At 53.5% G+C, this 15279-nt stretch overlaps 6 protein-coding genes across 6 annotated transcripts; 1 reads left to right on the top strand and 5 right to left on the bottom strand.

The window, feature by feature from the left end:
• Positions 1-1933: 1933 nt before the first annotated feature.
• Positions 1934-3025, top strand: AB675_5854 (uncharacterized protein; the record flags this gene model as incomplete). The annotated part of the gene is made up of 3 exons (XM_018146097.1): positions 1934-2331; positions 2395-2820; positions 2875-3025. The coding sequence occupies 3 exons, from the start codon at positions 1934-1936 to the stop codon at positions 3023-3025; spliced, it is 975 nt and encodes a 324-aa protein (XP_017998702.1).
• Positions 3026-3838: 813 nt separating this feature from the next.
• AB675_5853 (uncharacterized protein) lies at positions 3839-5186 on the bottom strand (the record flags this gene model as incomplete). The annotated part of the gene is made up of 4 exons (XM_018146096.1): positions 3839-4390; positions 4447-4646; positions 4949-5041; positions 5078-5186. The coding sequence occupies 4 exons, from the start codon at positions 5184-5186 to the stop codon at positions 3839-3841; spliced, it is 954 nt and encodes a 317-aa protein (XP_017998736.1).
• A 1634-nt stretch (positions 5187-6820) lies between these two features.
• AB675_5852 (putative D-xylulose A) lies at positions 6821-8004 on the bottom strand (the record flags this gene model as incomplete). Its single annotated transcript, XM_018146095.1, has 3 exons — positions 6821-7495; positions 7579-7872; positions 7978-8004. 3 exons carry the CDS (start codon positions 8002-8004, stop codon positions 6821-6823), a joined length of 996 nt encoding a protein of 331 aa, XP_017998873.1.
• A 691-nt stretch (positions 8005-8695) lies between these two features.
• On the bottom strand, positions 8696-10604 carry AB675_5851 (D-lactate dehydrogenase [cytochrome], mitochondrial; the record flags this gene model as incomplete). Its single annotated transcript, XM_018146094.1, has 2 exons — positions 8696-10215; positions 10271-10604. 2 exons carry the CDS (start codon positions 10602-10604, stop codon positions 8696-8698), a joined length of 1854 nt encoding a protein of 617 aa, XP_017998668.1.
• Positions 10605-11610: 1006 nt separating this feature from the next.
• AB675_5850 (putative 2-oxoglutarate-dependent dioxygenase) lies at positions 11611-12789 on the bottom strand (the record flags this gene model as incomplete). Its single annotated transcript, XM_018146093.1, has 1 exon — positions 11611-12789. The coding sequence occupies one exon, from the start codon at positions 12787-12789 to the stop codon at positions 11611-11613; it is 1179 nt and encodes a 392-aa protein (XP_017998815.1).
• A 477-nt stretch (positions 12790-13266) lies between these two features.
• AB675_5849 (uncharacterized protein) lies at positions 13267-14823 on the bottom strand (the record flags this gene model as incomplete). Its single annotated transcript, XM_018146091.1, has 1 exon — positions 13267-14823. The coding sequence occupies one exon, from the start codon at positions 14821-14823 to the stop codon at positions 13267-13269; it is 1557 nt and encodes a 518-aa protein (XP_017998832.1).
• Positions 14824-15279: the final 456 nt, after the last annotated feature.

The following is a 15279-nucleotide window of genomic DNA, read 5'->3' as shown; positions in this document are numbered from 1 at the left end:
TACACCAAAACGTCGCTTTGCAGCGCGCAGGATGTGATTACTAGCTGACAGGTTGAATCTTCGCTATCATGCCGCGCAAAGGGCTTCTCGGGTCTGGACCCACACCGGTTGTCCTGTCCGCCAAGACTGCTAAATCGAGGTCATGTGACCTACCATTCTCACTGCCAGTGTCCATGGTCGGCAGACATGATCAGACTTTCGCCGAGCGCTTTGCCACCGACCCAGAGTCGTACCTAGGCATACGTATTCCCGAATATCTAAACTGAACGATGGCGGCATATATGGATATTGAGACATTGGATCCGGGATGGGTACAGCTCTGCCCTGGATGGCCGGTGCGGTGACCACAGGGCCTAGCGGCTACTAAATTAGGTATATTATCTGTATACAGCAAGCAGCTGGATCCAAATAAGAGTTTTTTTAGGACCTTAGTTAGCTAGCCTGGATGATTTCCTTTCTCGAGATGCCTTTGGTCATCTGTGAAGGTAATCTCGAAGACTGGTTGCCTGTGCCCTAACAAAATGCCACTTCGTCTCATCGACCCGATAAATCAGCTTCTCCGCACTGTACCGCCCATTCCAGCAACCTGTGGCAAGGGCATTAAGTGAAGCAGAGTGGCGAGCCATGACGGCGGATCTTATAGATTGCGCCAAACTGACCTCGGGCGGGGGATGGTGAAAGGTTCTCAAAGTGGCAGAGTAGCCGAATGGTCTGTGGCTACAATTGCGAACTGTCGTTCTGCTGCCTCAACCTGCAATCCATTGAAGACAAGCGTTGAGCGGGCCCGCTCACATCCTGCACAGCCTCTCCAGGGCGGGTCATCATGCCGCCGCTGGCAGCTGTACGGACGACCCGTCGTCTGATGCGCCCAGACGCCGGTGTCAGTTCGACCGGGGTCGAGGATGAGCGCGCACCCGGGCATCGCACCACGCGGGTGAGGGGCGGGTGAGGGGCGGGTGAGCGTAAAGCGGCCTCGCCCGCGTCCCGAAGGAGTGGGATCTCAACGCAGATTTTACCGGACTTGGCAAGACCCTGGACTGCTGTCAACTTAGCAAGGCTCTGAACGTGAGCACTGCTTTGGCTGCCACCTTAAAGTGAAGCAGACTTTGCTCTGAGGACGATGTGGCTTAAAAGACTGATACGACCCGAGTCAATGATCTACAGCATTCAGGGCAGACAAAGCTTGAGAGAATCCCTCGCGCAGGATCTTATTTGATCCATAAACATCGAGCCTGGTGGGAGAAACGTATTTTCGTAACGCCATCGCATGTTCCACTGGAATACAGTGCTTGAATGATCCACCTCGGGAGCTGGTGGAGCGGAGAAACATCACCAACAGAAATCAAACGGTACACGGAAGTAGCTTCCCAGCCAGCCAGGGAGTACGGGAGTACATATCCGCCTGAGCAGCATCGGTGGCTGCCACATGCACACAACTTCGACATCTCTATGCCTTGTGGACTGTTGAGCATCTTGTGAATCATTGACATGTGCAGGGTCTCTACAGGACGCTCTCCGGCATGTTATCTGCTCTAATCATCCCCTGTATACTTCCTTCAAAATCCTGTCGCGTCCTGAGGATCAGATGTCATCAGACAAATCTGTATCCCAACAGAATACTGTCACTGCCCTACCTGTCGTGACTAGATTGACCCATGATAGCATAAATTACGCAGATCCTCATCGACATACTAATATCGTCGAGCTCTCGTCGTCATGTCTGCATAACTCACATATCGATCCCAGGCTCCGACTCGCAACATTAGCACCTGGGGTATCTTACGATGATTGGAACATCCCTATCTGAATACATTTGGGTAGTGAGTTGGGCCGCCATTCTGCATTCAATCGGTCCCCTTTGCGCCGTCTACTGCTTCGTCGCCACTTTCGCACAAGATTCTTGGCGTCTACGGAAACCCTTCGATCACTGGGCATGGATAGAGATGATGTTTTATCTCTCGACCTGCGCTTACCAGAAGTTCTACCTGCAGCGGCCAGCTTCCATCCCTCGCCACTTGATCGGCAACAGCGAGAAAAGCTTTTCAGCCAATGCTTCGAGGTCGATGACGCTACAGGTCTGTCAGCAGACCTTTCGAAGTGGTTCTTGGGCGCACCGATCACCGCTATCGGAAGGGACAACATGAAGGAATGGCTACGATGGGCCTTTCTCAATGCAGACATGGACGATCCCATGATGAACGAGGAACTCGACTCATACATTACCCGACTCGAGGTGAAACTCAGCATGAGCTTTCAACCAGGCAAGTCTGACGTAAAGAGCATACGACTGACACTGGACAAAGTCAACGCATTCCACCGGAGCATGACTTGGTACATGGTATTTGTCTGCCCAATGCGCTTTCCAGAGAGACACCCACTGACGGAGACTCACAGTGCATTTTCGTGGTCGATACCTTTAACACATCTCTACCTGCGTTTCAATGGCTTCCGTTTCTACCGGGGCTCGGTCATGCATACTGCAAGTATCCTCCCTCCACGACCACAAGCAATAATTGCCGCACGTACGTCAAAGGGTACTGATATCAGCTACTGGTACCATCGTCACACCGCGCGCAAAGAGCTACCGATATTGTTTGTCCATGGCATCGGTGTCGGCTTGTATCCATACATGCAATTCCTAAAAGAATTGAACCAGGATCGCACGCTTGAGGAGGGACAAATAGGGATCCTTGCCATCGAGATCTTGCCCATCTCGTCTCGAATCACGCGTCCACTGCTAGGACGAAACGAGCTGTGTCAGCAGCTCCGATCTATCCTACAATATCATGGCTTTGAGAAATTCACACTGGTGTCGCATTCGTCAGTGGTTGATCTGCCCCGAGTACAGATCAAAGGGACTGATAGTGCTCATAGGTACGGGTCGGTCATCAGCACGTACCTCCTCAAAATGGACGATATTGCGCGCCGGGCCTCCTCGGTAATTCTCGTGGATCCCATCACCATCCTCTTACACCAACCTGACGTCGTATACAATTTTGTGACAATTCCCACGCTTCTGCTCTGAGTTCAGTACTGACGGTCTACTAGACAGTGCGACAACCTAGGTTTGCTAACGAATGGCTCCTGTGGTACTTTGGTTCTAAAGATCTGGGTGTGGCTCACACGCTGTCTCGCACCTTCTTTTGGTCGCAGAACATTCTCTGGCAAGAGGATATGTCGAGACACGATGTTACAGTTTTTTTATGTGAAAACGACTCGATCATCAATTCCGCGCGGGTACGGATGTACCTGGAAAACCGACAGGGTCAATCCACAGGAAATGTTGCTGGTGAGGCTTCAAGGAGGAGTATCGAGAAAGACACGGGACAGGGACAGGAACGTCACTGCTTGGCAGTGGTCTGGTGTCCCGATCTTGATCATGGAGGAGTTTTTGATCTTCCACACTGGAGAGAACGTCTCAAAGCTGAAGCACTCCAGAAAGCGCGGTGAGGGGACGGCGGGCGGGGGAGGCGGTGGGGAGCAGGTGGCCGCTTCACCTCGGGCGAGCGAAGCGAGCACTCCATAGAGAGCGCCACAGGCGCTCCCTATAAGGAAGGGAAGGGAGTGGAATATGGTAGTCGCATTGAAGTGTAGGAGGCGGAATCTAGTAGTTGCAACGTAATTCTTTTTAAATTATTGCAAGCAGGCAAGTATGCCAGTGCGCTGTATTCGGCATCAGTAACTAGCCACACAGCAGTGGTGCAGATGCTGCCTCTTGATTGCTGCGCTATGCCACTACCCCGGGCGTGCTTTTCAGTGCTGTCATGCACGAACGTTTTGGTCGAACCGGCCGGTCCACCGTGCACATCGGGAGATACGCGGTTCTACGTCGAGCCTTTCAAGCCTGTGCCGGATGACTCCCATATCGGTGGCTTAATGTTCCGTTGATGCTGTCTGGTATAGAGTTGCCGATACTATCGGACAAAGAATTGTTGATGTACTGCTTGGTACTCCCCGCAGCTGAGCTCGCAGCATCTCCAGTCTTGTTGGCCATGTTCGAGCCCATCTGTGGCAGCTTATTTAGGTTCTCAATCACGCGTTCATAAGCATCCGAGGCATTATTGCTAGCCCCAGTGAAGAGGTCATTGGCTGTATGGATACTGTTCTGGGCTAGATTCTGGGCACCTTCTTCTCCAGCACGGGCGCACTCTTGCGGACTCGAGGCCAGCTCGCTAGCTTTGGCTTTGCAGTTCAGTGGAAGCTCCTTGCCGCCGTCCACGGCAGTATTAGTCACCTCCTGGACACGCACGTTTCCGTCCTGAGCGGCTGTCCTTCCTGCTGAGAACACGATAAGAGGCGCGAGGTAGACCAAGGTAAGAGCGATGGGCGCCAGCCAGAAGGTGCGCATGAGTTTGATCGACCAGTACAGAGCGGTGAATCCGATGAATGCCTGCCCGTCGATTAGCTTCGCTTGTTTCATCACGACGGAGTGAAAATGCAACTTACCACGAACGTTTTGTGCAGGTCCTGTTCAAAAATGATCCTCTGACCTTGAACAACGGCGTACTGGACGAAGTCATGGATGTCCTTCAGCGTGGCATTGAGTCTTGCCTCTGGAACCTTTTTATACTCCTTGGGCCGGATACGGACGGACAGTGATGCGGGCCCGAAGAAGCGGCTGATAAACTCAACACCAGAAACCACTACTACAGTCAGGTCCAGACGTGCGTGCACCGTCAGTGCTGTGGGACTATGGCTCACCTCCGAGGGTGGTGACACAAGCCTTCAAGAACGTTTGAGTAAGAGGAAGGTAGTGTGCTCCAAGCAGGACGGATAGAACACTGATATAAGAAGTCAAGGTGCGGTATGAATCCTCCCTTTGCGAATTGATCAACGACCCTCCGTAAGAATAAAAATGGAGACTAACGTTGATGTAGTTGTATGCAGTGTCCCATCTGTCAGCGAATGCTCTCGGGCGCCACGTATCTTGGTCGAAAGCGGTCCATACCGATGATCTGTTTGAATGCCCCAACGGGCTTTGGTTCCTCGAACTCCTCAGGATGGGTCTTCTGGTGTATCGCCTGCTGGATGGCGGACGTAACTGGCAAAGACAACGATCAGTATAAGTGTCCGCTACTGAGCGCCACTCTGCGGAAGGTCACAGCCTTGCTTCCGACTGTGTCCTGGTCAGTACCTAGCGCTCCATCCACCGCGATGGGTAAAACGACAAAGGCTGACCGGCTCATGGTGATGACGGCTGATCGTGGTTCTGATTGCTTGGATATCGAAGCCGACTAGTTTTCTCGATAACAAATAGTTCTTAATTGGGCTGCCACATATATCAAGGTTGCGACTGGAAGAACCTATATAGCCGGCCTCCGCCGGTCTGTAGTGGTTTGCAGCATTCCTGCATCATCTCGCCATGCCGTGACGAACCTGTGTATGACGTTCAATCTGGGCAGTCTTGGTGGTGCTTGAAGCCCGGAGTAGGACTCGGCAAGTACCACTATTCCCTGCTAATTGAGATGTACGTCTGCCAACCTGAAATGAGCAGGAGCGTGCTAGCTAGTTGTGTTATGCGCCTAGACACTATTGTCTGACATTGACTGACGGACAGGTGCGCGTAAAGCGGCCTTTACCCGCGTCCTAATACGAGGTGGCCTTGAGGCAGACTTTACCTTACTTGGCGCTCAAGCCCTGCCTCCTCAGAGCACGGAGATGATCGATATCACGCTCGGCAGGGGAGGCCGCTCTGTCACTGCGTAGCTGTTGTACGCAACGACAGAGTGGCCTATCCACCTAAGTATGTCGATGGAAGTTCTAATACTGTGCTTGAGGATGAGCAAGGGACTTATCACTATGGAGGCTCATGTCAAGGATAAGTATCCGCCAGGATCAGCTACTGAATGCTTGAAAGCTGTTGCCTGCTTGGTCGGTCCTGCTCAAGTTTGCTTCAGGATGTTTCGGATTGGCTTGTGTCACCATATCCTGCCTCGCTGGCATCGGATCGTTGCTGGTACGAGGTACCAAGCACTCTGTGGCTGGATCGGCAGTTTGTAAAACTGGCTGCACGTCGCGTTTCGTGAGCCTACTGGCATTGATGCCGGTCTGCATGTTTGCTCAATAGATGATGGCTGGTGGGAACTCACCCTGAAGATGTGACATGTGATGGCTAAGGGCCTATCAGTGGGCCTCATAACAGCAGCATGATGGTGAGGAAATGTACGCAAGGTGTAAGAATGCTCAATCGCAGCCTCTCAAGCCGTCAGGAAAGCGCAAGATGTACATTCGCAGCGAGTGCTGACTGCTCGACGGATGTTGTTGTATGGACAGCTTTGCTCGGACAAGTGGTCAGGGAGAACCAGCCACGCGGCAACAAGCATGAATTGGTGCCAGACTTTGAAGAGCACCCAACGCTACTGCTCTATCAGGATGTGCTGTCCTGAACGACGATCGTTATCGGAGCAGACTCTGCAGGTGATCCGATGCTGCTCTTTAGTAGGTGGATGAATGGTAGAGGACTTATTGCAATCAGGCGAGATGCTGGCCGGCAATTATATCTCCTCACCGACCTTTTGAAGATCAGGTAGTCTCATCGATATGTTGACCACATGCGTACACTGAGTCATTCATGACTTGCCGTGGCGAGCTGCGGGTCGACATGGGAAGCGTTGGGAATATCGCTACCATGGTCACCAAGGAACATGCGATTACAAGGTATGTAAAGATGCTGAGACGATTCTCGTCATCCGGCTGATCAAGTGTCTTGTCATCCGGTTCATGGAAATCTTGTCAACCGGCCTCATCTGCGCAGTCCTAACTTTTCACATACCAAATCTGTAGCGCACTATGTTCTATAAGAATGTGTGCCTTCCACCACTCACTTCGGCCCACCAATCAACACCTTGATGCCCTTCCCATCCCTGATATCCTCAAATGCTTTCTGCGCCTCCTCGAACTCAACCTCCCTCGTGATCAGCTTCTTGACATCAATCTTCCCACTCGCCACCAACTGCAACGCATCCGCATAGTCGCCCTGACTATACCTGAAGCTCCCCGAGATCTTCAACTCTTTCGTACACGCCGCCATGATCGGGAACGTGATCTCGTCCTTGCCCATGCCGCCCTGCACATAGCTGCCCCCATTCCGCAGAACATGAATCGCAGTCGCAACACTGGGTTCCGCACCGCTGGCATCGATCGCCACGTCTGCGCCCAAGCCTAGATCTTGCTCCTTGTTCATCCTCTCCGCGTTCTCCTGCGCACTCACCTTCTCCGGCATGAACACTCCCGTGGCTGCAAACTCCTTCGCGAAGTCGAGCCTATTCTGCTGAATGTCCACCGCCACCACTTTCGAAGCTCCGAACGATTTCGCGACCGCACAGCACAACAGTCCCACTGGTCCGGCTCCGAACACCACCACCTTGTCTCCATTGCGAATCCGCGATTGCTTGGTGATGTGCACCGCGACAGCCAGTGGCTCCATCAACGCACCCTCCTGCAGGCTCACGTTCTCCGGCAGCTTGTAGCAGAAGTCCTCCGGCAACACGTAGTACTTGGCCAACGTGCATCATACGGCGGTGTCGCCGCAAACTTCATGTCAAGACACAAGTTGTAGAAGCCCTCTTTACACCGCACGCAGCGCCGGCACGGGATGCCGGGCTCCATGGCGACGCGGTCGCCGACTTTGAGTGTCGTGACCTCTTTGCCGGTCTCTATCACCGTCCCAGAAGACTCGTGACCGAGCACCATGGGGTCTCTGACGACATAGTGCCCGATGCGCCCGTGCTGCCAATAGTGGATGTCGGAGCCGCAAATGCCGGTGTAATTGACTTGCAGGAGCACTGAGTGCGGGTCGTGGTCTGAGAGGGAGGGAACTGGTCGGTCTTCGAAGGCGACAGATTTGGAGCCGGTGAGGACGAAAGAGTTGTTCTGTGCGAAAAGAGAGAGAGTACTGTTAGTCTGATCTACGCCGTGAATGGGATGTGGACTAGCAGAGATGGCGGCATTGTCTGAGGTTGTAAGAAGTGGACATACCTTCTTGGTTTCCGTTTCGGTTGCCATAGCTGGTAGCGAGAACTTTGCGGAGGGGGAACGGACAGTTTGGGGTCAAAATGCGTCAGCCGTTGACACGACTGGGTACGATGCCGTCCGCGGTAATCTGAGCTGCCTCGAGTCCAAACTTATAGTTATGTCTTTGCAGTTCCTTGTCGCTTTGACTCGGCACTAGTGCGTTTGGCGATGGTGGCACAGCAGTAGGAGACAGTCACGACAGCTTCAACGTTCGCTAGTCAAGGGCGGTACAGATATGTGAAGAGAAGGAGTGTTTGACTTGAAGACGAGCGATGAAAGGAAACCAGTGGACACTCATACCTTTATTAGGCTGAACAGCCGCCTGCTGTACCATTTCCGAACCTACCTTACCTCATAAACTTGCCATACGTAGATGAGGGGCAACGCGACAGAATGCGATTGATGATGGGACGTGAGTGTTCATGTGGTGGGAAAGTGGGGATGCCGGTGGTCAAAAACCGATCCCCTCCAGTCTGTCGGCAAAGTACCCCGCGGTGCCTCGGGGAGTTCGCCTGCCTTCGCCGAACGGTAACACCTATTATGTGTACTGTGTACCTAGAGACAAGTGTTCCAAGGTTCTGCTGAGCCGCGACTTCATTGGGAGGACTGACCAGCCTGCAGACTACACCAGTGATTGAGTTTTCGGGTAATGAAGTACTATACAGGACCAGACCTCACTGCATCAATGCCCCTTTTCGAGCTGCACAATTTTGTCCACGTTGAGAATGCCCAGAGGATCAAACGCCAGCTTCAACTTCCTCATAGCATCAACAGTATCCTCGCTCAGCTCCTCCTTCAGATACTCTCTCTTCTTCAGACCAACACCATGCTCTCCAGTCACAGTCCCATCCATGTCGATCGCTTTCTTGATCATACGGTGAACCACATTCTCCGCGACGTCCTTGTTCTGGTCATTGTACAAGATGATGCTGTGGAAATTCCCATCGCCGACATGGCCTACGATACCAGCCGTCAGACCGCTCTTCTCAATGTCGTCGCGAGTCTCCTTGACGATGTCAGCAAGACTGCTGATAGGTACAGCAACGTCGGTCGTCCAAACATGATCGCCCTCATTGCGGAGAGCCATAACACTCCACAGAGCTTCCTTGCGAGCCGACCACAATTCGGCGGCCTCGTCGTTGTTCCGCGCGAATTCGAAGTCCTTGTTCTTGCTTGCTTTTGCCAGTTTCTTCACTATCGCAATTTGTTCTTTGACTCCCTCCGGACTCCCCGCAAACTTGAAGAAAAGCGATGGCACCTCAGACCATTTCCGATCCGTCGTGCCAGACTTGTTGATACACTTCATTTGTACATCGTCCAAGATCTCCATTCCCGCAAGCTGAATGCCGCCCTTCACAATCTTGGCGACACAGTCCGCGGCTGCATGAATCGTGGGAAATGTCGCAACGGCGACACTGGAGCTCTGTGGAAGCGGCGTGACCTTCAGAATAGCTTCCGTAACAATACCGAGGGTGCCCTCGCTGCCGATGAACATCTGTGTGAGGTTGTAGCCAGCACTTGACTTCCTGGGCCGCCGTCTGGTCTTTATGACAGTGCCATCAGCCATGACGACCGTCAAGCTAACGACCCATTCCCTCATTGTGCCATATCTGTACGCATTCGTGCCAGAGCAGCCCGTGCCTACCATACCTCCAATCTTAGCTCCTGGGCCAGGATCGGGCGGGAAGAAGAGGTTGTGCTCGGCAAGATACTCGTTGAGATCTTCCCATCCAAGTGCAGGCTGAACGATGATGTCGAGATCTTCGGGATGGAATTGCAGGATCTGATCCATACGAGCCAAGTCGATACAGACGCCGCCTCGTGTCGGCGCAAAATGACCCTCGAGACTCGTGCCGCCGGACAGAGCTGTGACTGGAAGCTTCCGGTCGTGACAAACCTTCATGACCCTAGACACCTCTTCTGTCGATCCAGGATAGACGATCATGAAAGGTCTCTCTTTCTCCGTATGCTGGTACGACGACCATTCTGAACCGGCGTGACTGTCCAAGTCTTCCTTCGCCGACGAAACATTTTCCTTTCCCACGATCAACGCAAAGTCGGTCCAAGCTGCTTGCAGCGTAGTGCCTCTTGTGTCGAGCTGAGGCGGGAATGCGTCCTTGAGCTTTGTCGTCGAGGTTGTGGGAGGAGGTTGTGGGACTGCGCAGCCAAAGCGGTATGCTACCACTGCAGTGAAGACAAGCGCTGCGGAAGTCAGTCAATCTCTAGCGCATGAGAATTAAACAGGACCGCAACTCACCTAGACCGACGGCGAAGGAGTTGTGAGGTCTCTTATACCGTTGCTCAAGTTCCTGCTGCATCTTTTCATATCTTGCCTCGTTGGCTCGTTCGCGAATCACCCGGTCGTACGTTGTGCCATGCAGAGAGCCCTTCAACTCGGCCTCACCCTTCTTCGCGGGCGTTCCCTCGGGCTTCACGGGTGTCCCTTCGAAGTTCGTCTCTTTCAGTCGGCGAGCAGCACCTGAGAAGCTTCGACCGCATTTCGACCAGGGTATCGACAGAGGCGAAGCCGGTGACGCTTTCACCAGTCGCGCGCTGGCGATCGCAAGCCTGCATCCTGCCTGAGAATTCATGGCCAGCGTATACGAGTGAGCAATCCTTGTCACCTGGCAAGCAGACACATCTTCTACTACCTCGATCTACAGCCACAAGACTTGCGCATGCAGGACTGCAATACTTAGCCAATACTGGGTGCGGTAATGGAGTTGGAGAGCATGGGGGAAAGGAAGTTCATGATGCCCGAGGTTGCCCATAGCCTAAGGTGTGCCCGCAGTACCTAGGTAGGCGAAGCTCCCCCATTGGCGGCGCCTAAAACGTGGAGAACTCTGGCGAACGTGCCAAGTGCTTCGTTTCGACAACATTGAACGGAGAGAACCACGCCTTTGGTCTCAGTGAACACTATTGGCAACCGCGGTATAACTAGGCCCAGAGAGCACGATGCCCATGCTAGAGCTTAGCGCAGCTCATGTTATTTTGACAGACCTTGGTTAGTGTAGCTGCGTGTTGCGATAGGAAGCAGGCGCGTGCCTTGAGCGCGACTTCTGTCTCAAGCACGATGAAGCAGTACGGACCACAGGACGTACCTACTTCTCGGACGAGAAGCACGAGGCGCCTAGCGCAGACGTTGCTGCCGGGCGAGTGTTCGCTACACTAGGCAACCAGGCATGGTCGTTACCAAATAGGTCGTTGCTACGCTATTACCACATGGATCCTGTTGTCCCTGGCTAAAGCAGGTGCAACCACGACAGCGATGCTCAGTCCCACGCCGCGATAACGTGTCTTCCTGTCCGGAACAAAATTTGTGCGAAGCGCAGCTGCTCATATTGCATTTGGGGCGATAAGATGGCTCATTTCACGGCATTGCGTCTGTTATGGGGTTGCAATGGTATATATTGACTTCTATGCGATTATGCGATCAAGCAAGCGTTGAGTAAATCTCGGCCTTGTATGAGAGAGCCAGTGCCTATGGATGCCGTCAAGCTAAGCGGCTGGCCATTGGCTACCGTGGAAGCGAGCAACATCGCTTCGCACGAAAGCCAGGCCACAAAGAATGCCAACGCGAGACGTCCAGTGGTTCCATCAATGTGCTGCTACAGCAGCAGGCTGCACGCTGACCCCAGCCGAACTATTCCTCGCCTTCTCTGCCTCCTTTTCCTTAAACCTCCTCTCTTCCTCAGCCTGCTGCTCCCTAATCTGCTTCAACTGCTCCGGATACCACCGTTCAGACACATCTGGATGACTCTTTATCCTGTTCATGAGGGTCGCCTCCCCTAACCTCGACCACATCCCCTTGTTGAACGTGAACTCAATATCATCCAGCTTCTCTCCCCTCTTCTCCAAGATCTCCTTCCTCAAAGCCTTCACCGACTCCGGCACATCCATGCTCTCAAACGTCGCATCATAACTAACCCCCTGAAAGAACGGAATACTATACCTCGCCCCCAACCCCCTCTGCGGACTCAACACCCGATGCGTCGTACTCTGACAAACGCCCTGCGTCAACGCCTCCATCCCCTGCCCAATCGCCACCACAAACGTTCCCTCCATCGGCGGACAGTCAACCCACTCCCCATCTGCATTCTGCACCTGCAACCCCCGATGATGACTCGCCTGCAACAGATAACTCGTCAACATCGAATCCTTGTGCGGCCCAACTCCTTGCCCCTCCCCAACACCCTCCGGCACGCCCAATTCCTCCAGGTCCGGATACTTCACAATCTTCAATTTATGCTGCTGGCTCTCCCCATCAAAGAACCCCTCAAATGCGTCCCCGGGTAACCCAATCGCCTCCGCACACAGCGCCGTGAATCGCATCGACATCGCACCCATCAATCCCATGTACTCCTCATATGCCGCCCTGAACCCCGGCAACGCGTCCTCATCAGGCCACAGATTCGGCGCCAGGAGATTCCGATACAGCGGATCATTCGGCCCAGGGATCGGGTGTGGCGTCGACAAGTCGATCTGCTCGCGCCAGTCGGTCGCGAAGCGCGTGATTTCCATGCCGAGCTTGTTGTAGCCCAGAAATGAAGGCGCGTTGACCATTTCGCACTTCAGCTTCTCGTGTTCGGGCAGAGCGAAGAAGGATTTGCCGAGGGATATGACACGGGTGACTAGTTCCGGTGGGATGCCGGTGTTTTTGATGTACAGGAAGCCGACTTCCAGGAGGGCATGACGGAGGTCGAGCAGTAGTTGGGGTTTTGTGTCCGGCGAGTTGGCTAGGGACAGGTCCAAGATTGGGATTGCGGAGAACGACATGCTGGGTGGCGAGGGGCAGGCCGGCGCCCACAGCAGATTGTTGCGATATTGTCTGGTCAATCGAGGGTTATTTGTCTACAGTAAGCAGTCTCGTGAGTTTGCTGGACAGTCCTTGTGTTGCAGAGGTAAGTAGGGACTGTAGAATTGTAGAAGGGCTGAGGTTCCAGATCACGCAATGCTCCGAGGCCGAGTTCGCACAAGTCCACCCGGGCCTGTTCCAGGCGTGCGGGGCGCAAGGCAACTTGCCTTTGGTGGGAGTTCAAGGTTGCCTTGTCCCCTGAACTTTCGGAGCCGAAGCCGAAGAGTCGGTCGGACAATTGTCGAGTGTGTGGCGACACTCAAGTGAGCATCGCAGACTCGCAAGCTGATCTCGTGGAGGGCTCTCAGCGTTCATCCGAGCGTGGCCGCGAGAGCGTGAGTGCCAGCAAATGCTGAGCAAGCCGCATATGGTCAAGTCTACAGGCCTATTTTCCGTTGTCAAGGCACGACGACTGCAGGTCTTGCTGGAGAAGAGAACAACTCGCTCGTGAGCGCAGCCTTCTCTATCTCGACTCTCCATGAGTCTTCCAGCTCCTGCTTCCTCCGCAGGAGGTCCAAGCCTCGCGGCGACAGCTGGATCTTGGGACAATTCGCCGCACACACGAGCAAAGAGTACTGACCTTTCTCTTGCCAACGCTCGGACCTTTCGCTGCTCGAGATCAGCTTGCACAGGAGCCACTGCTCAGTGTCATGAAGTCCAAGCTGACAATAGATGGCTGCTAGCTCAGCTGCACTTTGTCTACTGAGCCAGTGGCTGTCAAAGTAGAAGTTGGGCAGCTGCTCATCGTCGCATGAAAGCTTTTCAGTTCCAGCTAGATACCCGGTCAAATGTTGGATCATTGGATTGTCGCGGTCGGTCTGTATAGCGAGGCGCAACAAGACTAAAGTGCCGAAAGCGAACAGCCCGCTGAACCTGTGTTGCTGGTCGAGAACTGAAAGCGTTCGAGGAGCGGTTGCTGGGATTTCGTCCACCGATGCGTGAGATGGATAGCCCCTTTGCCGCCAGAACCAAGAATACGTATGGAGATTGAGGTTTGCTGACGCCGTGTCGGCCTTCAGGCCATAGCTTTGCTCTAACGCGACTCGGACAGACACGCCATCCGCCACAAGCTGCTGCGAACGCGAGGCGTCAAGGTCACCATTCTGCAGGAAATTAATTCTTGATTGTGAATGCCCAATGTAGCGAGCGAGCTGTCTGAGATGAAGCAGTAGAGTCGCAACAATGCTTGCATGACCGGCATCGCGTATGACCTGTACTGCATGAATCAGCCAGCTGGATGTGACAACGTCGACGGCACGGGTAATGCTCTGCAGCATCAATGCCAGTTTCCGTATAACGAGCATGTTTGATCCAGGCTTTAATATGAACAACGCGGCGAATACGTCCGACAATTCTGCATTTACTAGCGTTCGTGGTGATACCACCTGCCCGGATCTGACGGTGTAGTAACCGCCATCGATCAGGCCAGAGTAGAAGCCACCGAACCTGCGCAGCGTGTCTTCGTAGTCCTTGTCCGGCGATGCCCAAGCTATTCGATCAAAGCCTGGCGGTGGCGTCAGCGCCCGGATATGCCGGTGATACTTGTTCGTTACTGACGATCTCGCATCGACGACGTCCATAGGCATTGGAGCCTTTCGTCTTTGTTGGGATTTGAAGACCGCATCCATGCTGACGTTCCGACCACGCAAGAGCACCTCATGCGTGCCCTTTCCTCTCGCTTCTCGCGATGCAGCCATATCGAGGATATACTGGACGTCAGTGCCTTTCAAGTTCTTCCCCAGTCCCCATGCTTTTATCCGGCGTTTGTACATTTGTTGGGTGGCGTGGAAATTGTGATCCTCGCGGAGTTGTTGCATAACATCTGTGAGAGTCTGGCCCTGTTGAACATACAGCCTTTCGAACACAGGCCTGATCCAAGTCCATTCTGCTTTCGAGGGGGAGTCGCGTAACTGGCTCCTAGCCTTGCTCGGAGCCCGTATTACCAACTCACCCATTTTGGATCTGCATTTGATGGCTTATAGTCTTGGCCAGAACAACGAACGCACGGACGTCGGTGAAATGCAGGACTTGAGGGGTTCGAACGTGACTTTTCAATGCAGACATCGTGTTGCCTGTTCGGATATCTCACGCATAAGCGAGCGAGCTGACATAAGATGCCGGGTGAAGAACACCGAGGAGCGCCTGAGACAGGTTCAACCGTCCAGCCAAGGTCAAAAAGTAATCAAAGTGGGCTGCATTCAGTGCAATAAGGCGTAATGTATACTGAATTTCGGCGGAAAGTGTGACTGCCTTCTATGCTCGAGACCTATTGCTAAGGTAGGAAGTACCCCTCGAGGTACAGCAGAAACGCCAAGTGCGATGCATGCTCGCTGCTTCCATTAATAAGCGCTACAGACTTCACTGACAGACCATACTGAGCACTTCCAAACCCTTCATGCAAGAAACGACAT

Source organism: Cyphellophora attinorum (genome assembly GCF_001299255.1).
Source record: "Cyphellophora attinorum strain CBS 131958 chromosome Unknown Contig17, whole genome shotgun sequence".
Lineage (NCBI taxonomy): Eukaryota > Fungi > Ascomycota > Eurotiomycetes > Chaetothyriales > Cyphellophoraceae > Cyphellophora > Cyphellophora attinorum.
Note: the sequence above shows the minus strand (reverse complement) of the source record. Positions and strands in the feature narration are given on the sequence as shown.